At 43.5% G+C, this 22,991-nt stretch overlaps 1 protein-coding gene and 1 long non-coding RNA gene across 2 annotated transcripts in view; both read left to right on the top strand.

The window, feature by feature from the left end:
* The first annotated feature begins 7,751 nt into the window (after positions 1 to 7,751).
* Positions 7,752 to 8,555, top strand: LOC141098538 (uncharacterized). Its single transcript, XR_012234281.1, has 3 exons — positions 7,752 to 7,826; positions 8,176 to 8,300; positions 8,423 to 8,555. It is a non-coding gene; the product is annotated as an uncharacterized lncRNA (long non-coding RNA).
* A 364-nt stretch (positions 8,556 to 8,919) lies between these two features.
* LOC141098643 (fibrocystin-like) overlaps positions 8,920 to 22,991 on the top strand; it is a 100,576-nt gene continuing 86,504 nt past the window's right edge. The window contains exons 1-5 of the mRNA XM_073586613.1: positions 8,920 to 8,941; positions 9,305 to 9,500; positions 11,516 to 11,583; positions 13,687 to 15,288; positions 20,396 to 20,542. Coding sequence (XP_073442714.1) covers positions 8,920 to 8,941; positions 9,305 to 9,500; positions 11,516 to 11,583; positions 13,687 to 15,288; positions 20,396 to 20,542 — 2,035 coding nt within the window. The remainder of the gene's footprint in view (positions 8,942 to 9,304; positions 9,501 to 11,515; positions 11,584 to 13,686; positions 15,289 to 20,395; positions 20,543 to 22,991) is intronic.

Here is a 22,991-nt window from a genome sequence, read left to right on the forward strand (position 1 = left end):
CAGCGTGCGTCACTGCCTCACACATTTTTCTTTTATTGCAGCCCATTTTTTCTCCTATTAGTGTGCATCCATCCGTATCCAAATACGGTGGTTGCAAACACTCTAGGAGTACACAGCGGAGCCTTTCTGCAGCCTGTCAGTGCTAGTGCCCACTTAGCTGCACTGTTCACAGCTGTCTGAGAGGTCTCTGACTGTGTGTGAGTGCAGCTCACGTTGTAGTGTGTCCTGCAGCTATGTCTGGTTGTAGGCTGCTCAGCGTGCATCACTGCCTCAACCATATTTTTCTTTAATTGCAGCTCATTTTTTCTTCTCCTATTAGTGTGCATCCATCCATATCCATCTACATTGGTTTGTTGCAAACACTATATAGGAGTAGGTAGAGGAGCCTTTTTTATGGCTTGTGCCCTTCAGCTGCAGCCAGATTAGTATTACCCAATTTTTTTGGAGCCTCATCTTTTGCATTGTAGGTTACCTGCCTGCATTGTAATAGCTCCAGAAAGTTGGTGATACTCTCACTTTCAAATCTTTGGTCACATCATTTTAGTTTTTTTTCCCAAAAAATAAAACAACAAAGTTCACCAAACACTACATTCCACCAAGCAGCATTCCAGAATGTGAAGAAGAGGGAGTATGCAGTGATGGGCAACTTCTTTGTCCCTCTGAATCTGAAGAGGCGGGTGGGCCAGTGCCTATGGTCAGCACACCTCAGTACGCATCAGATGATGACGAGACATAGTTGCCACTTTCTGTTGCGTACGGTGCTGGCGAGACAACTCAGGAGAAGCAGGTGTTTGAAGGGTGGAGTGTAGATGATGAAGTCCTTGACCCATCATGGTGTGAGGAACAGGAAGGTGGTGGGAGCAGCTCTGAGGAAGAGATTCCCCGAACGGCCAAAACCGGAGGGAGAGGGAGGGGGCAGACTTGGTTGCCTGTAGCCTCCACTTCGGCACCCGTTAGGAGCATTCCACTTTCAAAAGGCAAAACGGGCGCTCCCAAGACAATGCAGTGCGTGGTCCTTTTTTGACACAGTTGCAGATGACATTTGCTTTGTCAAATGCAAGCTGTGTCATCAAAGAGTCAAAAGAGGGAAAAATGTCAGCAACTTCAATACCACTAATATGTGGAAACATGTGTGGACCAAGCACGAGGTGAAGTTACACAGACACACTGGAAACGAAGGCCAACGTACAGCACCACCTACCACTTCTTCAGCTCGTGTTGGGGCCTCTTCCTCCAGCTCACACACAGCTGGTTCAGCTTCCTCACAGGATCGCCAAGGAAGAACCTCTGGCACTGTTGTCCGGAGACCCTCTGACATTCCACCCACAGCACCACGTTCCAAGTCATCCTCACACTCCCAGGCCACTCGACAGCCATCGGTAGCACAGGCATGGGAGAAAAGGCGGCCATACTCGGCAAACCATCCCTGAGCACAGGCTCTGAATGCTGGCATTGCCAAACCACTGGCACTTGAAATGCTGTCATTCAGGCTGGTGGAGACTGACACCTTCCGGGACTTCATGGCATTGGTAGTCCCACAATACACCGTGCCCAGCCGCTTTTATTTCAGCAGGCGAGCCGTCCCTGCCCTGCAGAAACATGTGGAGGCAAACATAAAACATGCGCTACTAAACGCCGTCAGTAGCAAGGTCCACCTGACCACCGATGCGTGGACCAGTAACCATGGACAGGGACGATACCTTTCCCTCACTGCCCATTGGGTCAATGTTGTGGAGCCGGGTACAGATCTGGAGAGTGGCGCTCTACGTGTTCTGCCAACTCCAAGGATTGCAGGAGTCCAGTCTGTACACATTGACTCCTCCTCCTACTCAAGTTCCTCTGAAACAGCGCAGCTGGAGCCTGTTATGACCGATATGAGCACAGCCGTGGCCAAACGTCAACAGGCCGTACTGAAATTAATTTCTTTGGGGAATCGAAGCCACACAGCGCAGGAGCTCTGGAATGACATCAAGCAGGAGAGCGACGTGTGGTTTCTGCCAGCGAATCTCCAGCCGGGCTTGGTAGTGTGTGACAATGGCCGAAATCTGATGGCAGCTCTTGGCCTTGGCAACCTCACTCAAATCCCATGTCTGGCACATGTGCTCAACTTGGTCGTGCAGAGCTTTCTGAGGGACTATCCGGATCTTGATGCACTGCTGCACAAGGTCCGCATAGAGTGCCCTCATTGCGGCGTTCCAGCATGGCAAGGTCGCGCTTTGCTGCTCTGCAGCGCCGATTACGCCTTCCGGAACATCGCATCATATGTGACCTACCCACGAGTTGGAATTCTACGTTACATATGTTGGAGCGGTTGTGTGAGCAGCAGGCAGCAGTCATGGAGTACCAGCTGCATCAGGCGCAAACAAGTCGCACTGTGCGCCGGTCACACTTCAGCACCACTGAGTGGGCCTCTATGAAGGACATCTGCCTCGTTTTGCGTGCCTTCGATGATTCCACGCGGATGGCGAGTGCAGATGATGCACTAGTGAGCATGACTGTCCCCCTTATCTGCCTGCTTCAAAAAACACTGCAAGCACTAAGGGATGAGGTTTTGGAAGAGGTGGAGGATGAGGAGTCCCAAATGCCATCTGCTTCTGGACAGTCTGCGCTACGTGCTTCCTCACAAAGGCCTAGGCAGGGGACACTTTGTGAGGAGGATGAGGAGGAGTCAATGGAGGAGGAAGACATCTCTCCAGAGGAGGGAGATACACAAAGCTCTAGTCAGTATGTACAGCAAGGGTGGCGTGATGCAGAGCAGGCAGAGATCACGCCTCAAGCAGGGGACAGCGGTTCTTTGGCAGTTGGGAGTCTGCAGCACATGGTTGACTTTATGCTACAGTGCCTGAGAAATGACCGCCGCATCGCCCACATTCTCTATACAGCTGATTATTGGGTGTACACCCTCCTAGATCCTCGCTACCGGGACAACTTGCAAACCCTCATACCAACGTTGAACCGGGAGCGTAAACTGCGGGAGTACCAAGACACACTGGTGCAGTCCATCATGTTTTCCATTCTACCCGACAGCAGTGGTGCTAGTGCTTTACAAAGCACCTCTGTGCCTCGAGCCAGTGGAGGAAACTCGGCAAAAAGAGGGAGCAGAGGCAGCGCCTCAGCACAAGGCAAGACCACTATGGCCCAATTGTGGCAAAGTTTTGTGTGTCCGCCACAATTGTCTACACCATCACTGACGGCTCCAGTCAGCAGGAGGCAACGTTTCCGTCAGATGGTGACAAACTACATATCTTGCCCTTTGACTGTACTCCCAGATGGCTCTTCCCCCTTCAAGTTTTGGGTCTCTAAGCTGGATACATGGCCAGAGCTTAGCCAGTATGCATTGGAGGTGCTGGCTTGCCTTGCTGCCAGTGTATTATCGGAACGCGTCTTTAGTGCCGCAGGTGGTGTACTAACAGTAGTGGGAATGAGGACTGAGCAGGAGACCTTGCCAGACACACATCAGGGGATCAACTGACGTGACTGAGCCACAGTTACACAGGAACAAGTGTGAATTGTGCAGACGCCACTTCAGAGCAGGAACTGGCGGGGTTGGAGGCCAGGGGAAATACTAGAGACAGTGGAGCCGGAGGCCATAGTGGAGCACGGTTACAATCAGTAGTAGTCTACAACCTCTATAAAACCAGCTGCAAGTTGGCCGCCGCCTGCTGCATGCTTCATCCTGGGCTACAACACAGCCAGTTGTAGCCTGGAAGTGCCGTCCGCACAGATTGAAACACTTGCTCCGGTGTCTGTGGGGTTCAGTAACGCCAACTGTTCCCCTGCTGTGTGGATGGCAAAGTCTCCTGCTGCCTCCAAACTCACACTACAACGCATTTTCTCCTCGCTCCAAGTAGGCCTCAGCCTGCTCGGAGCATTGATCCTGGGCTATAACACAGCCAGTTGTAGCTTGGAAGTGCTGTCAGCACAGATTAAAACACTCGCTCCTGTGTTAGTGGGGTTCAGTAATGCCAGCTGTTCCCCTGCTGTGTGGATGGCAAAGTCTCCTGCTGCCTTCAAACTCACACTACAACGCATTCTCTCCTCGCTCCAAGTAGGCCTCAGCCTGCTCGGAGCATTGATCCTGGGCTACAACACAGCCAGTTGTAGCTTGGAAGTGCTGTCCGCACAGATTCAAACACTCACTCCTGTGTCTGTGGGGTTCAGGAGCGCCTGCTGTTCCCCTGCTGTGTGGATGGCAAAGTCTCCTGCTGCCTCCAAAATCACACTACTACTGATTTTCCATCGTGCTCCACTTAGGCCTCTGGCTCTACTGTCTCTAGTATTTCCCCTGGCCTCCAACCCCGCCAGTCGCTGCTCTGAAGTGGCGTGTGCACAATCCACACTTGTTCCTGTGTTACTGTGGCTCAGGCACGTCAGTTGATCCACTGATGTGTGTCCGGCAATGTCTGCCGCTCTGTCCCCATTCCCATTACTAGTAGTGGGAATGTGGACAGAGCAGGAGACCTTGCCGGACACACATCAGTGGATCAACTGACGTGACTGAGCCCCAGTCACACAGGAACAAGTGTGGATTGTTCACACGCCACTTCAGAGCAGCGACTGGTAGGGTTGGAGGCCAGGGAAAATACTAGAGACAGTATGGCCAGGGGCCCAAGTGGAGCCCAGTTAAAATCAGTAGTTGTGTACAACCAATATAAAACTAGCTCCAAGTAGGCCTCAGCCTGCTGCATGATTGACCCCTGGGCTCCAACATCGCCAGTTGCAGCTCAGAAGTGTCTTTGGCACGGGTACTCCCTCCTGCCCAGCCTGGTTCCAGCAAGGTCAGCTGGTTCCCGGCAGAGCCTTTGGCCTAGGTGCCTCCTTCTTGGTATCCGAGTTCCAGCAACGTCTGCTGTTCCTTGGTAGTGCTTTTTAGCACAGGTACCTCCTGCTTAGAAACCGTGTTCCAGCACCGTCAGCTGGTCCACGGTTGTGCCATTGACTCTTGTAGCTTCTGCTACCCATCCGGGTTCCAGCACCGTCAGCTGGTTCTCGGCAGTGTCTTTGGCACGGGTACTCCCTCCTGCCCAGCCTGGTTCCAGCACGCCTGCTGTTTCCGGGTAGTGTCAACGTCACTTTGCCACCGATACTTTGTCCTGTCGTGTTGCGGTCGGGTTTGCCGAGTCTATGGTGCCTGCAGTTTTGGTGCTTCCTATGTGGGCTGCGGTTTCTGGTAATAAAGGCTGGTTCTGTAGTGCCAATAGAACAAGCACCCCCTGTTGGACTGTGTGTTTTGGAAACTGCGTCCTGTTCGCGGCCTTGCAACTTTGTTGATCATGGGTACCTTCTGCTACCCATCCGGGTTCCAGCACCATCTGCTGGTTCCCGGCAGAGCCTTTGGCATTGTTGCCTCCTTGTCGGTATCCGAGTTCCAGCAACGTCTGCTGGTTCTTGGTAGTGCTTTTTAGCACAGGTACCTCGTGCTTAGAAACCGTGTTCCAGCACCGTCAGCTGGTCCACGGTTGTGCCATTGGTTCTTGTTCCTTCTGCTGCCCCTCCGGGTTCCAGCACCATCAGCTGGTTCTCGGTAGTTCCATTGAGTATTGTAGCTTCTGCTACCCATCCGGGTTCCAGCACCGTCAGCTGGTTCTCGGCAGTGCCTTTGGCCTAGGTGCCTCCTTCTTGGTATCCGCGTTCCAGCAACGTCTGCTGGTCCTTGGTAGTGCTTTGGAGCACAGGTACCTCCTGCTTAATAACCATGTTCCAGCACCGTCAGCTGGTCCACGGTTGTGCCATTGGCTCTTGTTCATTCTGCTGCCACTCCGGGTTCCAGTACCGTTAGCTCGTTCTCGCCAGTTCCTCAGCCTTCTTGTAACTTCTGCTACTTTTCCAAGTTCAAGCTTGTGGAAATGGTTTTTGATTCTCACTCTGGATCTCCATGACAATGACCATGAAGACGACGACCCTGAAGACCACACAGAAGAATACCTAAAAGATGACCCTGAAGAAGATGACCAAGAGGACAAAGAACAGGAAGACAACCACCAAGATGCAGAACAACAAGAGACAGAAGATCAAGAAGCATAAAAAACAAAAGCAGAAGAACATTAAGCATAAGACTAAAAATCTGAGCAAATGATATTATCAAATTTATTAGCAGAAGAAGACTAAGCAGTTTATGGGGGTGAGTCCGTCCCTCCTCGTGGTGCCCCTGGAAAAACTGAACGCGGAAAAATCTTTTGTGACAGGCTGAACGGAAGGTGTAATCTTCAAACTTTTATAGATAACAACTACAGGAATGCCTGACACAAATAAGAATATGATGAAGAAGAATAGGAAGAAGATGAAGAAGTAGAATATGAAGAAGAATAATAGTTGAATATGAAGAATGTAAAAAAAAAAAAAAGAAAGAAGAAAAAAAAGAAGAAGAAGAAGAAGAAGAAGAAGTTGATGAAAAAGATGCTGCTGCTGAGGATGATGAAGGAGAAAGTGTGGGAGAAGTAAAAAAGAAGGTGAAGAGCATGGAAGTAGTGAAACATATATATCTGACAAAAAATTAAAGACTTTAACATAGTCAATATCTTTGTAACTACGAACGTCTTTAAAAAAAAAATCCTGCTATTCCATTTGATTGGGCTAAACCTCTATGGCTTTAATGTCTCCTACACCTCCCACAATACATTCTACATTATTATTAGTTGTTTTTCTTCATGTAGAATTAACCTACAGGGAAAGAAAGGGTTTTTTTTAATTCCGATATTTCTGTTCCATTGATTTGAATGGGACTTCCGGGATCGGAATCGGCGATACCCAATACTTTTTTTAGGTCGGCCGATCCATTCCGATACGATATTTTTCAGTATCGGGTGGTATCGCTCAACACTAACTATAATACTGCTCCTATGTACAAGAATATAACTACAATACTACTAACCCTATGTACAAGAATATAACTACTATAATACTGCCCCTATGTACAAGAATATAACTACTATAATACTGCTCCTATGTACAAGAATATAACTACTATAATACTGCTCCTCTGTACAAGAATATAACTACTATAATACTGCTCCTATGTACAAGACTATAACTACTATAATACTGCTCCTATATACAAGAATATAACTACTATAATACTGCTCCTATATACAAGAATATAACTACTATAATACTGCTCCTATGTACAAGAATATAACTACTAGAATACTGCTACTATGTACAAGAATATAACTACTAGAATACTGCCCCTATGTACAAGAATATAACTACTATAATACTGCCCCTATGTACAAGAATATAACTACTATAATACTGCCCCTATGTGCAAGAATATATCTACTATAATACTGCCTCCTATGTACAAGAATATAACTACTAGAATACTGCCCCTATGTACAAGAATATAACTACTATAATACTGCCCCTATGTACAAGAATATAACTACTATAATACTGCCCCTATGTGCAAGAATATATCTACTATAATACTGCCCCTATGTACAAGAATATAACTACTATAATACTGCCCCCATGTTCCCCTATGAATATATTCCTTTAGTAAAATAGTGAAATCAGGAATCATATATGGTCTTTGTTTTTTTGTACAGGTGTCAGTTGCGACTTTATTGTTAATATTTTGGGGTCTGGATTTCATGAAAGTTCTTTGGAATTGGATATAAGGGTAAATCAGACTCACTGTCGTGTTACTGAGGCTAATACATCCAGTATAATATGCTGCATTGAGGCTCCTCTGCCACTAGGGGAGCACCATGTCTATGTTCATGTGAAAAGTCATGGTTTTGCAATTAATGGAAATGGGAGTAATGTTTTTCTACACGTCGCTCCTAAACTTTCTGCTGTCATTCCTTCGGTCATTCCACAATCTGGTGAGTTAAAAAGAATTGCAATAGTTGCACTATGAACGAAAGATGTATTTTTTTTTTTGGTTATGAGGGGGTGATTACATATTTTATGATGTGTTTTAATATCTTTTGACTAATTTATCATATTGGTATTTGTCATATAAATGATTGTATTTATTATTTCTACCACTGGGTGGTGCTGTAAAGTATTGCACAACACTTCTTTCAAGCAAAGTGGCTGCTTTCTGTTGACAGCACTCCAGGTGGTCAGTATTGGTATTACAGTGTGAACTTTATTAAATAATCCTTTTTTTTTTTTTCTTTAATTTAATGCGCTTTTACGTTTCTTAACTGCTGTTATTTCATTATTTAGGAGGTCATCTGGTAACTTTGACTGGCGTCCGTTTGGATGGTACAACAGCTGTAGCTCTTGGGTCTCATTTGTGTCCAGTTCTTACAAGTAATTCCACTACAATCAGATGTGAAGCTCCACCGCTGGTAAGTCCATCAAAAATAATACTAATTATTAATACAGTATTATTATTATTATGACCTGCACTGTACTATCCCTGATACCCGGTCCCAAACTAATTTTTTAAAAGGATTGTCTTTTTCTCCAGCATGACAATGTGTCCAAGAAGAACGTCAGCATTAATATTGGGCAGCGATGGATCACTTTTTCAGACTGCATCTTGTACAATTCTTCCTTAAATCCAGTTATTATATCCATCAGTCCGAACACGAGCAGCCCAGCAGGTAATAGAAATAATTATTAAATATTGCCTCATTAATATGCATGATCTCATTAGTATTCGCAGGTCAATTTGCATAGATTCTTAAATGAAGAAAGAACATGGCACTGAATAATTGGCTAAAAAAAAAAAATTAACTATAAAATTAAATACTGTATCTAGATGCAAATTGCTGAGAATCCCTTCCTTACCTTGTATTATGTATAAATAATAATTATTAGTAATTATCAGCATATTTTTTACTGTTGCAGAATTAATAAAAAGGGGGCTGGCTTGTATATATGCTACTCAGTTGCAATACCAGACACGTCCTGTAGACAAGAGTGGCACTGTTTTTGAAGAATAGGACGCCATTTTTTCTAAGCATGGACAATCCCTTTAAATCATGTGAGCTCTTGAAGATTCATGTCCAGAGTCTGAGGCTGCACCATTGAACCCATGCAAACCTTTGAAAGTTGGGTGCAGAGCAATTTTTTTTGGCTCTGCCCGTGCCCCTTTTTGCAGTCTTCTCCGCCTCTATGGTCATTTTCCTTCCATCCAATTTTTGCCTCCTCAGCATATCATTCACTTGAAATTTTCTAGAATCGTTGATTACAAAAAGTCTTTTTGACTCACCTTGCAAAATGTTGTCCTCCATCTATAGTATGTGTCTAAGATGGGAATGAACATCCCCTTTAAGTGATGGTTAATTGGCTCATAATAAGAGCACCTTCCTAAATTAAACACAATTTTTTTGCTTCTTTTTTTCAGGTGATCAAGTCGTTTTCATCAACCTGTCAAACTTTAGCAAGGTTTCCCATGCAAAAATGGAAGTGAAACTAGACATGGCAACGATCAGGAAAGTAAATGCAACGTCTGATGGGATAGAAGTGTTACTGCCCCCACGACCCCCTGGAATTTATAATGTGTCTGTTATAATGAATGGGATTTCACTTGCAGCTAATGGGTAGATACATCATTAAATTGCCTATTAGTCAAGTCTTAGTTTGCGTCTAACCAGGTTATTTCCATGGACTTATTGGATCTGAGCATTGTGCTTAGTGGTATAAAATGTTGACTTGAGGCATTTGAATGCTGAGTTTAAATCTGAGCAGGACAACTCCGTGAACATGTGGGGTTTGAAAATGGTTCGGTGGTGGGTATTGTTGATTTGAAATCTAGCTAGGTGACCTTCATGGCCATATGTGATCTAATCATTGTGCTTAGTAGTATTAGGCATTGATATGAGTGCTGTGTTTAAATCTGAGCAGGACATCTCCATAGATGTGGAATTTAAATATGGTAGCTCAGTGGTGGACATTGTCTACGTAAAATCCATCTAGCACAAAACCAAAGAATTGAGCCGGAGCATAAGTTGGCAAATCTGCATTGTGTATGACCATGTTCTGGCGATTTCACAGACAACAATCAAGGGTTTTGTTTTAAGATCTAACTAGGTCATCTTCATTTCTACATGAGATCTGAGCATTGTGCTTAGTAGTATGAGGCATTGGCTTGAAGCATCTGAGTTCTGTGTTTCATTTTAACTAGGACATCTCCATAGACTTGTGGCTTAATGATAAAGAGTTGATTTAAAATCTAACTTGGTCACATTCATGGGCACATGTTGACTTAGTGGTTAGAGGATCTGACTTGACGTGCTAGAGTCCTGGATTCATATCTCTCCAGGACAACAGTGTAAACTTGTTGCTTGGTGGTTAGTTGGGTTGACTTGAACTGGAGTCCATGGTTTTGAGAGTGGTTTTAGGGATTGACTTGAATTGTTAAGTCTGGGTTCAAATTTGGTCATTGTAGAGATGTGGTATAAGAGAATGGTGACTCAGTGGTTAGCATTGTTGACCTAAAGCAGTGGAGCTCTGGATGGAAATCTAACCTGGATTTCTTCATGAGCGTACAGGGTCTGGTAACAGTGACTTATTGATTAGAGTGTTGGATCACTTCAAACTTTTGATTTCCGGGTTTATATATAACCAGGGCAAGTCCATCGTCTCGTAGTGTCTCAGCATAGTGATTCAGTGGTTAGAAGGCTTCAATTGAAGCATTGGATCTGGGTTTAAATGGAACCAGGACTTATCCATGGACAAGTGGCGTTTGCTCAAGGATTAGTAGGGTAGACTTGGAGGACATCAAATTGAACCACATCTATGAGGTGTTTGTTCAAACTAACTCGGTGGTTTCCATTCTCGGAAAATATGAAGATAACATTTTGAGTATTTCAACATCTAACATAGGGTTCCAAGCACAATTGTTAACTTAATTGTCTCTCGTTCCATGGTATGGGGCCCATTGGTGACTTTATTATGGGTTTTCATGAGTTTAAATGACTCCTACGAAAATTTGCTTAACTGGGTTTTGAAAAGTCATTAGCTTTCTAAGAATAGGACCCATGTTTTATTAAAAAAGGGGGAAAATTAAACTGCAGCCGAAACTGGGTGGAGGGGGACTGATGTGTTTTTCGTCCTTGCACAATATTCATGGTGACCGTCGAAAGGATAATTAATGTTCTTCTAAGACATCGTCACATGACCTCCACCACCTTGCTTCGATATTTTATTTTTGGGGAAAAGGTTTTCCGAGTCTATCATGTTTTCCTTCTCAAAGCGCCGTAAACACCATTTGAAATGGAGTGGTTGTATGTGTTGACCGTGTTATGCACCTCCAAGTTCATATGGACTTAGTGCGGGTGGAAGACTTTGATGACTTCAATTATGCTCTCCGTCGTTATATGAATAATTAGCGGAATTAATCAGCTTTGAAAAACCGTTTGAGTCTGTGATGAAAGGAGTATCCCGTGGAACGCTGGTAGCATTGTTGCTGTCGGCAAGGGCGCTGTTTCTGCAAGGTGCAATGTGACCTGGAAAAAAGTGACATCACGTAGACAGATGACAATTATCATTCATAGGGAGCTGGGAAAGTTAACAGCGCTAAGAAGTTTCCATCAGCTCTCTCCATGTCTTTCAGGTTTCAGCCAATTATCCGCTATGCCCTGGAAATGTACAGCTTGGAACCATGCTGTGGATCCTTCCTGGGTAATAATGAGTTTTTATATTTTATTAATCTGTGCAAGATATGTGGCTGATATTGATATAGCTGTACAATATGGACTCCAATGAATGAGGTGACCAAACAAATTAGCTCTCCTCCAGAAGGAAGGAAGGAAGGTAATATGTAGCTAATACCAATCTATCGTTGTAATATGGACTAAGGTAATGGAGTGACCAGGCAAACTTGATCTCCCCATTGTAGATAATGCCAATCCATCTGTGTATTACGGATTTAAGTGAATGGGGTAGCCAAGCAAATTAGCTTTCCTCCAGAAGGAAAAAAAAGTAACATGTGGCTAATACCAATGTGGCTACGTAACTGCAAAATATGGATTCAAATGAAAAGGGTGACCAAAAAGAGGAGTTCTCCTTCAGAAGGAAAGAAGGAAGGAAATATGTGGCTAATACCAATCTATAGTTGTAATATGGACACAATTGAATGGGGGTAACCAAACAAATTAGCTCTCCTCCAGAAGGAAAAAAAAAAGTAATATGTGGCTAAAACCAATGTAACTGCAAAATATGGAATCAAATGAATTGGGCTTCCAAACAAATTAGCTCTCCTTCAGAAGGAAGAAAGATAGTTTACGTTACCCTTTTCTCGTAAGACTCCCCCGAACAGCTGGATCTTCACAAAGAGAACCAGTGCTTTCATCTGGGATTTTCAACATGATCTGGTATAGAATGGAATGGTGCCACCTACCAAAGCTAATCAAGAGATCATAAAAATATGGTTGACACTTAGAGTTTAGCCCCACCCCTGAGTAGCCTGGTCACTCCCTCCTAACTACTTTTGGTGATTAGATATGATAAAATCGATACGTAATGATTAAAATTTGTTATCAATTTCAAAAAAATTTCAGATTCTGTCAAATTTGAAATTTTCACGATTTGGTTCATATAAAACCAGGAAATTGATGATGTTTTTTTTTTGAGAATCCTGGTTCACTGTGGTTCTTCTAGAATTTCTGCCCACTCCATCACATGAAGGACAATGCACGTCATTGATGACAATAGTGTGTATCGTCCCTCGCGTGTCCTTGTGCGCCTCAGCATTAGAGGACAAAGAAAGCTGTAGCAGAGGTGGCGTAAGAACTTTTTTTTTTACCCTTTGCTTACCCTCCATTTACTATGCTTTGGGGTCTGGAGGGACACCTTCAATTCAGACCAAAGTTTTAATTTTATTCAGGCCAAATTTAATCTGCCAAACGAGTGAATCTCCCTGAAACGAATTTCAGGATATTCGTTCATCACTATTGGTGATACTGTCAAAATATTATTGGTTCATTAGGTATTGGGCCACATCTCCACCTGCCATTATGCCCATGATGTCAGTCTGATTTTAGTGGCCACAGTGCCAAACTATCAAACCGTGTTTTAGTTGGAGCCATAAAAAAATTCATGTAGGTTGTTCCTATGAAAACAAAATTAATTCTTATCTCAGTAAGTGATGAAATAAGATATATCATTACAAAATTATCTCTGGGGTTCAGATTATTGAGAAAAGGGGAGACAACGCCTCCGCATGGGTGGTCCTAGCCACCCAATGCAGTTCAGGTCTTTTCAAGTTAATGAGACCAGCTCAAGTTCCCCTGCTCACTGAAGGAACAGGGATCCTGAGTGCCAAAGAGAGGCGAGTATAGAAGTTTTTTTTCAAGCCAATGGCAGCCAGCTGCCAAATGAAAAATTCTAATTTGCTCTAATTCTTGAATTTTGGGAAATTTTGTATAAATTCTATTAATCTAGAATTGATTTGCCCATAAATAATAATAATATTTTTATATAGCGCTAACATATTCCGCAGCACTTTACAGTTTGCACACATTATCATCGCCGTCCCTGATGGGGCTCACAATCTAAATCAGTATGTCTTTGGAATGTGGGAGGAAACCGGAGTACCCGGCGGAAACCCACGCAAACACGGGGAGAACATACAAACTCCTTGCAGGACCCCAGTGCTGCAAGGCTGCAGTGCTAACCACTGAGCCACCGTGCTGCCCATCTATAGAAAGCAGCCATATTTTTATAAGTCAGATATCAAAGTAAACCAGTTCTGTGTAATCCTTTTCTTGGTCGTCTCTATTTTAGGTGGAACTGTTATCAACATCTACGGTAAAGGATTTGGCAGCAACACATCTGTTATTTTAGTCCATGTTGGGCAAGAACCGTGTGCCATGTTGAAAGCCTCAGATGAGATTATTACCTGCCAGACACCACCTTACCTCTTTCTTGACCCAAATGAGAATATCAACGTTCCTGTAGTTGTTTTCATTGCAAATATTATTACCAAGAAAGTAATTTCTGATCCCCCTACCACTGGCAATGGGAATATTACCTTCACTTATCACAGAGACTTCACACCAACGATCTCCAATCTATCCTGGTTTTTAGAAAATGGAAGCCTCTGGTTGAATCTTACAGGAGCTAATGTGAAACACTCAGTAATATTTTTTGAGAATGCTGAGTCTGAAGTTGAACATAAAGTAACCTATAAGACCTTGCAGAGCTCAGGGTTTGCGATTTCTCTCGATCATTTCACTGCTGGAAAATACTGTATAAAGGTGTATCTGGCCAATCTTGGATTTGCTAACATCACATCGGAGAAGATTTTTAAGCTTGAACCTCATGTGTCCTCCTTATCTCCTCGAGAAGGTCCGTTGTGTGGTGGAGTTGTTCTTACTCTTTTAGGATCTTTCTATAACACCAGTAATGTTTCAGTTTTTGTGAACATCTCAGGAAGTTATCACTGCATTCTTCAGAGTGTTAATAATGATACAATCAAATGTGTCCTCCAAGTCAACGGCAAAGTCAACCTATCGAGCCCCACAAATATTCATGCATCAGTAATTGTCAATGAAATCACTGGATTTTGTGAACCAAATTGCACCTTGACTTTGCTTCCTGAACTGACTCCTATAATTGGTAGCGTTCTTCCGAGAATAAGAAGAACGACGTTTCTTCTTTATATTTCTGGTGAAAGATTAAATAAGAATCTCCATATTGTGGTGGATAGTACTGAAAGGTGTCGTTTAGTCTTTTGGAATGAAACATTGGTTATATGTCAGCTAGATGATACCATTTCTCCTGGGACTCACACAGTTACTTTCCCATTTGGAGGAGATGGACATTCATGCCTGTCACTAACTTCTTACAATTTTTACATAACACCACAAATAACAGAATTTTATCCTCAAGTTTTTGGTGTCAACGGTGGTGGCTTACTGATGATAGAAGGAGCAGGACTTCAAGGTTGGAATACCACTCTAGTTTTCTTAGGAACCATTCATCCTTGTAAGATAACAGAAGCTAATAATACTGTAGTCAGATGTATGGTGCCACCAGAAAATGGAACAATGTGTATAACAGTACAAGTGGATAATGACAGCTATACCGGTGGAAGTGTTTCTCTGGGAGAACCATATACACCCATGGTTCTTTCTGTCCTAAAGAATGGTTGGACGTTGATCTTTGAATTATCGGGCATCTCATCTATTGATAATGTTGCCCTCATGGTTGGAAATTACAAATGCAACAATGTTTCTGGAAATTCATCTTGGGCGCAATGCTCTATGCCTCAACCACCAGCTGGAACTTATGTGATCCAGTGTCTCGATAACCAAAGAGGTTGGGCAACATCAAATATTACTGTGGCATTTCCACTTCAGCTCACTTCATTGAAGAATAACATTGGTGAGTATATACTGTAAGGTCAAATGGGTTCTTTGGGTTTTAATCCAAAGATCCAAAATGCAAAAATAGTACCATAAATGTGCACGGCTGATCAACTCTTGTCCATTACTGATTCACTACTACTCTCAATACTTTGCCTATTGCTAAATTGTAAAGATGACATATTATCCCTATTAATGCTATGTAACTGTAGGTAGGGTAACCGACAAGGGGGTGGCCCGGTTCTTGCCGCAGACAGACTCAAGACAGAGACAGGATCCTGTCCAACAGGTCTTCTTTATTAGCCGTCGTCACGACGACCACAGCAACACGCGACAGCAGTTTACACTCTCCGCACACAGGCCCGGGTACCTTCACTTCCTTCTGAATCCGTGTGACGACCCCCGCGGATCTTTCACTGAAGCCGCCCTAGGCCTATGTACTGCAGCGCTTCACCAGTCCTAGTCCGTCCACCTTGTGGTACCCCCAGGCTGTCTCGGTCTGCGGCTTCTGTCGTTTGGGACACCCCCAGTGACCATCTCAGCTGTCAGTCCCCTCCAGAGCTTTCCTGTCTTTTCTCCTCAGCAGATCTTCCTGTCTCCTGTGCTCCTCTCGCTGACTGACCTTTCCAGAACCTTCTCTCCCTCTTTTATCCTTCTCGTTCTGGTAACCCCACCCCCCATGACTTGACAGTTTATTTAGCCAATGGCTGCTGTTTAGTCATATCCTCACAACTCTCCAATGCCCTCTTGTGGTCAAACTCCAATATTACATTCTTTCTGTTTATCTCCAGCTGTTTCCCATAACAGTCCACCTACAATACATTATACCTTTGCCCTCCTACTGCAGACAGGTCCGTACGTCAGTCCACCTTCCCTACATAACGGTAGAGGCCAATTGATCAATGACCAACCAAGTAATTGTTTGACAAACCTCAAATGTCTACATGCTGTCTCGCAAACTGAAAGCAGTTTTCTACTTCTCAGGGTGGCAATATCTGTGGGGGGTAGGGGTGTCACATGGTAGCTGTAGAAATCATTGACCATTGCAGTCCTCACATTTTGTTTGATCAACCTTCTTATGCTCAGATGGAATTTGAACTCACAGCTAATCAGTAGCCTCTGAAAGACTTCAGTGGTCACATGACACACCTTATGGGGGACAGACATAATTGGTAGAGCCTTTGCAGCTGCACAGGGACCCAAGAGGTAAGGTGGGTCATTTCTACGGCCAAAGAAGGTCGAATTGTGCATTATGATGAACTATTGCACTACGAAGGTGTCACGGTCACGTGTGTCTGGACGCAGCGAGTACCGCAAGGCGAACCCATAAGACACCTGTGACCCTGGATACACCGCCTCCAGTGGAGCGAATTGAAATAATAAACACGTGCAGCTGGATACGCCACCTCCAACTGGTGAATTTAGACATTACACATATATACAAGTCTGGAAACCCCGCCTCCAGTAAGGCGAATTTAAACAATAAGGGAAACCTGGTAAACATTAACAATGGTGGGCCCTGCGATAGGGAATAGGGAAGTGGAGACCTCCTGAGCTCCCCTGAGCCAGTGTCCCTGCACTCCTAACGTTCCCTATGCCGGTTCCGCACCGGGCGCGCAATAGGAACCTAAAAACCCTAGCTCGTCTTGACCTAAACCCTCACTAGGGAATTGGTCGGTGCGGAAACTAATCCCACCACTGCACTAAAACACACATGAGGAAAGATGACAAAACAGGGGAAACACCACTTAGCTTTGCTCTGTTGCGTACGCTCCTAGCAACAGAGCCCACCACCTGTGTGCATCTTCTCCTCCACTCGGATCCATCACCATAACTGGATCCTTCACCATAGTGCAGCCTTGGAGCAGAGTCCACCACCAGTTGCAGCTGTCCAGTAACAGAGTCCCAAAGATGAGTTCAGTTCCTGCCCAAAAAGTCAAGCATGCTCGAGTCCAGCTCTGAGCAACCAAGTCCCGCAAGCTGAGTGCAACTCTCTCCATAGTTGTCACCCACCAAGCCATGCAAGCACTTCCTGCCGACACCATTATCTGTGACTCCACCACGTCATGTCAGACCTTCTTGCAGACCACATAGCTGCCACTCGTCCCCTCTGGCTGGGCTGCGCAATACTCATGTTCAGCTCCTTCCTCACCCAGGCTTCCTTGCCAAATGAACACACAATATCACCAACAGTGATTGAACCCACCTGGCTCCTTTTATAGAGCCTAACACCTGATTTGTAATTGCGTGCACATTAACCCTAAAGCTAAGGTGCACTACCACTCACCACCACCGGGCAACTTTAAATGAAACACCACGTGTAATAATTCTAATGGCCACCGGGGGCAATCACATCACTTTGGCACCTAGCCAAAAGGAAAAAAAGTTCAACATTGTCCATTTAAACTGTCAGATCCAGCCTGGATCATGACAGAAGGGTCCATATACTGTTCTTTCACAGAGGTCTCTCTGTGTCTGCTCCTGGTACCGAGTGCCTTTTTTTCTTCTTTAACTTACAGGTGCTTCTCACAAAATTAGAATATCATCAAAAAGTTAATTTATTTCAGTTCTTCAGTACAAAAAGTGAAACTCCTATATTATATATAGTCATTACGCACATAGGGATCTATTTCATGTGTTTATTTCTGTCAATGTTGATGATTATGGCTTACAGCCAATGAAAACCCAAAAGTCGTTATCTCAGTAAATTAGAATTATTAACAAAAAACACCTGTAAAGGCTCCTAAGTGTTTATAAAGGTACCTTAGTCTGTTTCAGTAGCTCCACAATCATGGGGAAGACTGCTGACCTGACAGATGTCCAGAAGGCAGTCATTGATACACTCCACAAGGAGGGTAAGCCACAAAAGGTCACTGCTAAAGAAGCTGGCTGTTCACAGAGGACTGTATCCAAACATATTAATGGAAAGTAGAGTGCAAGGAAAAAGTGTGGTAGAAAAAGGTGCACAAGCCACCGGGATAACTGCAGCCTTGAAAGGATTGTTAAGAAAAGGCCATTCACAAATGTGGGGGAAATTCACAAGGAGTGGACTGCTGCTGGAGTCATTGCTTCAAGAGCCACCACACACAGACGTATCCAGGACATGGACTACAATGTCACATTGCTTGTGTCAGGGCACTCATGACCAATAGACTACACCAGAAGCTTCTTACCTGGGCCAAGGAGAAAAAGAACCGGAATGTTGTCAGTGGTCCAAGGTGTTGTTTTCAGATGAAAGTAAATTTTGTATTTCATTTGGAAATCAAGGTCCCAGAGTCTGGAGGAAGAGTGGAGAGGCCACAATCCAAGCTGCTGGAGGTCTAGTGTGAAGTTTCCACAATCAGTGATGGTTTGGGGAGCCATGTCATCTGCTGGTGTAGGTCCACTGTGTTTTATCAAGACCAAAGTCAGCGCAGCCGTCTACCAGGACATTTTGGAGCTCTTCATGCTTCCCTCTGTTGACAAGCTTTTTGGAGATGGAAATGTCATTCTCCAGCAGGACTTGGCACTTGTCCACATGGTCAAAAGTACCAACACCTGGTTTACAAACAACAGTATCACTGTGCTTGATCGGCAGCAAACTCGCCTGACCTTAACCTCATAGAGAATCTATTGGGTATTGTCAAGAGAAAGATGAGAGACACCAGACCCAACAATGCAGACGAGCTGAAGGCTGCTATCAAAGCAACCTGGGCTTCCATAACCCCTCAGCAGTGCCACAGGCTGATCGCCTCCATGCCACGACACATTGATGCAGTAATTGATGCAAAAGGAGCCCAAACCAAGTATTGAGTGCATTTACTGAACATACATTTTAGTAGGCCAACATTTCAGATTTTAAAATCATTTTTCAAGCTGGTGTTATAAAGTATTCTAATTTACTGATATAACGACTTTTGGGTTTTCATTGGCTGTAAGTAGTGATGAGCGAGTATATTCGTTGCTTGGGTTTTCCCGAGCATGCTCGTCTGTCCTCCGAGTATTTTGGCGTGCTTGGAGATTTAGTTTGTGTCGCCGTAGCTGCATGATTTGCGGCTTCTAGACAGCATAAATACATGTGGGAATTCCCTAACAAACAGGCAATCCCCACATATATCCCACCTGTCTAGCAGCCGCAAATCATGTTATGCATGGACACAAACTAAATCTCCGAGCACGCCAAAATACTCGGAGAACACCCGAGCAACAAGTCTACTCGCTCATCGCTAGCTGTAAGCCATAATCATCGACATTACCAGAAATAAAAACGTGAAAAAGATCACTCTGTGTGTAATGACTCTATAGAATATAGGAGATTCACTTTTTGTATTGACGAACTTAAATAAATTAACTTTTTGATGATGATCATATTCTAATTTTGTGAGAAGCACCTGGATATAGTTTTGTTCAACAATGGTTACATAGTTATATAGATTGGAAAAAGACCTAGGTCCATCAAGTTCAACCTTTCTCCACCAATTGCACATCTGGTCACTAATAATGTTGGATAACTCTTTTAAATACTGCATCAATTGAATATGATTGAAAATTGTGTTACTTTCCGCTCTGCATTTTGGGATCGTAGCTCTGCAGTGGCTTTGACGAATCTAAATTCTGTTAAAATTAACAAGATCTGATTTTAAAATTGTGACATTCATCTTAAAAAGGTTGTTCATGATTTTGAGAAAGTTGACTAAGAGCAGGAAATAAATTAAGCAGATAACCTTTACTCACCAATTCCATCTCCTTCTACTTCAGCACCACCAGCCTGGTGGTACTTATCAGTCCTTCAGCTATGATGTCACATACATTATTTTCATGGTCCCATGGCGCACATGCAAGCCTCACTGTTAGGGCCATTGATTGGCTTATGTTGAGGACCACTGGAGACTGTGGATCTTTAAGACTCATTATCGTGTTTGAGCCGGAGTCCAACAGAGGGTGCTCAGAGTGACTATTGTTCCCAGAGGAATTCCATTCTAGCATGAGTAATCATAGAAACTCCTTGCAATTGTTGTTCTGGTCTATTGTGATCGTTGCGTTTATAATGCTTTTCGAATGGTAAAAAAAAAAGAATTGCTAACAGAAAATATCAAGACCTTAAACGTCAGAACATCTTAGGAGTGTTTTTGCTTCATTTCTTGTAGACTGCATAGAGGATAGGACTTTTCATATTTCTGGGAACGGCTTTTCTCCTGGAAACACTGTGGTGACCATCTGTGGAACTCCGTGTGAATTGACTGACAACCTCACAACGGTCAATGATCTCTACTGCTCCAACTGGAAACTAAACAGTAAGTACACCACATACTTGTCTATTTCAGTGGACCACAATGTAGGAAGTGTAATTTCACCCTACACGCATGAGCATATGGATTACATCATGTGGCTTCTAGGGGACTTTAGAAGAGGAAGCCCAAACAACGGCTGCATCCCTTACTATAAAGAGGTATCAAAGGAGGGCATGTCGTTAGGACATGGTATGAGGTTTTGTTTAGTGGATATCTCACTAGAGTTGGTACAAATCGATGTGTATGACATGGTCCATCAGCCACACCAGTAATCTATGTCCTCTGTATGGAAGCCTTGAGAGCTGCCTCTTACCTGACGGCATCACTGGCTCTTCTTTTGATTAGTCGTTCTTGCACATTATCATAGTGGCGCCATGATGCTCATGTGACACCTAATCGTAAGAGGATCCTGCAGATGAAATCAGGGAAGAGTTGTTTTTTACGACTCCAGTCCAGAGGCCACAGATTAGTGACGTGGCCAATGGACCAAATTCTTACAAAGGCTATCTCCGACATCTATGACTCAGTCCCACCAATTTTCAAGAATGAGAAAACTATCCTTTCGATAAGTGGAGAATATGTTTGTAAGGATCACATCTCCACAGATTCAGCAAAGAAGAGTTTTCAAAATTACTGTCCTCAGGGAAAGAAGTGTGGACACACCGTTTTCTGATAGAGGGAGGTCAGGGATACCCTTACATGATGTTCTTATGCCCTACCGGTCTTACAGACCCTGGGTGACCTAATGGGCTAATTTCTTAAGGCATCACTCAGACAGGCAGAAACATAATAATAGTCTATAATGTGTGCAGGTGGCAACAATTTTTGACTCTTGGAAGGTTGAAGATGATCTCACGTCCAGGTTGGTTTAATTCTGAGAAAAGGATGGGTACATGGGTCGAGACAGTTTGCATATGGTGGGAAATACTGAGAGAATGATTTTCTCCCATGGGAAAACATAACATCACTTTTTACTGTGTTTGAACAATGAATTACGTGTTTGGGGTGAGCAGCAGGAAATAAACGTCGGCAGCTGCCAAGTGCAACACACGTGACACCAGGTTAATTAAAATCGGGTAACGAGGGATCGTGATCAGAGGGTCATAAATATACTGTGTCTATACAGTCATTATATTATAGCAATGTATTCCCACAGGACCCAGACTGAATACACATTACATGACATAGTTAGACAGCGTCTTATAGGAACGGTGCCATAACACGTGCCTGGCTTTGTCATTTGGCACATCTCATTAATCTATCGTAATGTGCTATTTAGGGTTTCCGATAGGGCTGCAAATTAACGCATTATATATATTTAACTCTGGCAGTTATCAATATAGCTTAGTTTTAACCCCCGTGCTGCCATGGATATCAGGATAATGTTCACACTTCTGACGTAGAAAAACAAAACCTAAATTATAGCATCACTATATTATATTATACCTTATTTCCTGTATCTATGTAAAAGTAAACATTGTCAAAATTTGCAACAATTTCTGCTTAAAAAAGCATAAAAAAAGGAATGTTGGACTAAAAATGAAAAGCTTATGGCATACAACACCTACTAGCAATGAATAATGAGCGTGTTCACAGTTCATACTTGTCACATATGTCTAATATGTCTATCTGCATGCACACATCTTCACATTGTCATTAACACTGAAGAAACCAAAAATCTCTGAGTCGTATCTTTGATATATGTTCTAATTTGGGAAAAGGGAGGATTATATATGGAACCATTTATCTTCTAACTCCTTTCAAAAAAGTCTTTTTGTATTTGACAATCGTAGAACATTTATTTTGTTTGATTGGTAAGAGAGTGATAACATGAAGAAAGGTTCATGTGTAATCCTTCTGGTTTCACTGGTGTCTGTATAGGGAAAAGATGACAGTAATTGTCTGCAATAGGTATGAGGGGTGATAACATGACGAAAGGTTTCTGTATTATCCCCAGATTTCACTGGTGTCTGTTTAGGGGAATAGATGACACTAATGGCCTATAACTGATATGAGGGGTGATAAAATGAAGAAAGGTTCCTATATTATCCACAGATTTCACTGGTGTCTGTTTAGGGGAATAGATGACAGTAATGGCCTATAATAGGTATGAGGGGTGACAACATGAAGAAAGGTTCCTGCATTATCCCCAGATTTCACTGGTGACTGTTTAGGGGAATAGATGACAGTAATGGCCTATAATAGGTATGAGGGGTGATAACCTGAAGAAAGGTACTGTATTATCCCCAGATTTCACTGGTGTCTGTTTAGGGGAATAGATGACAGTAATAGCCTATAACAGGTTTGAGGGGTGATAACATGAAGAAAGGTTCCTGTACTATCCACAGATTTCACTGGTGTCTGTTTAGGGGGATAGATGACAGTAATGGCCTATAACAGGTTTGAGGGGTGATAACATGAAGAAAGGTTCCTGTATTATCCCCAGATTTCA

The sequence above is a fragment of the Dendrobates tinctorius genome, unplaced genomic scaffold (assembly GCF_039654945.1).
Source record: "Dendrobates tinctorius isolate UK_male_01 unplaced genomic scaffold, ASM3965494v1 ptg000093l, whole genome shotgun sequence".
Classification (NCBI taxonomy): domain Eukaryota; kingdom Metazoa; phylum Chordata; class Amphibia; order Anura; family Dendrobatidae; genus Dendrobates; species Dendrobates tinctorius.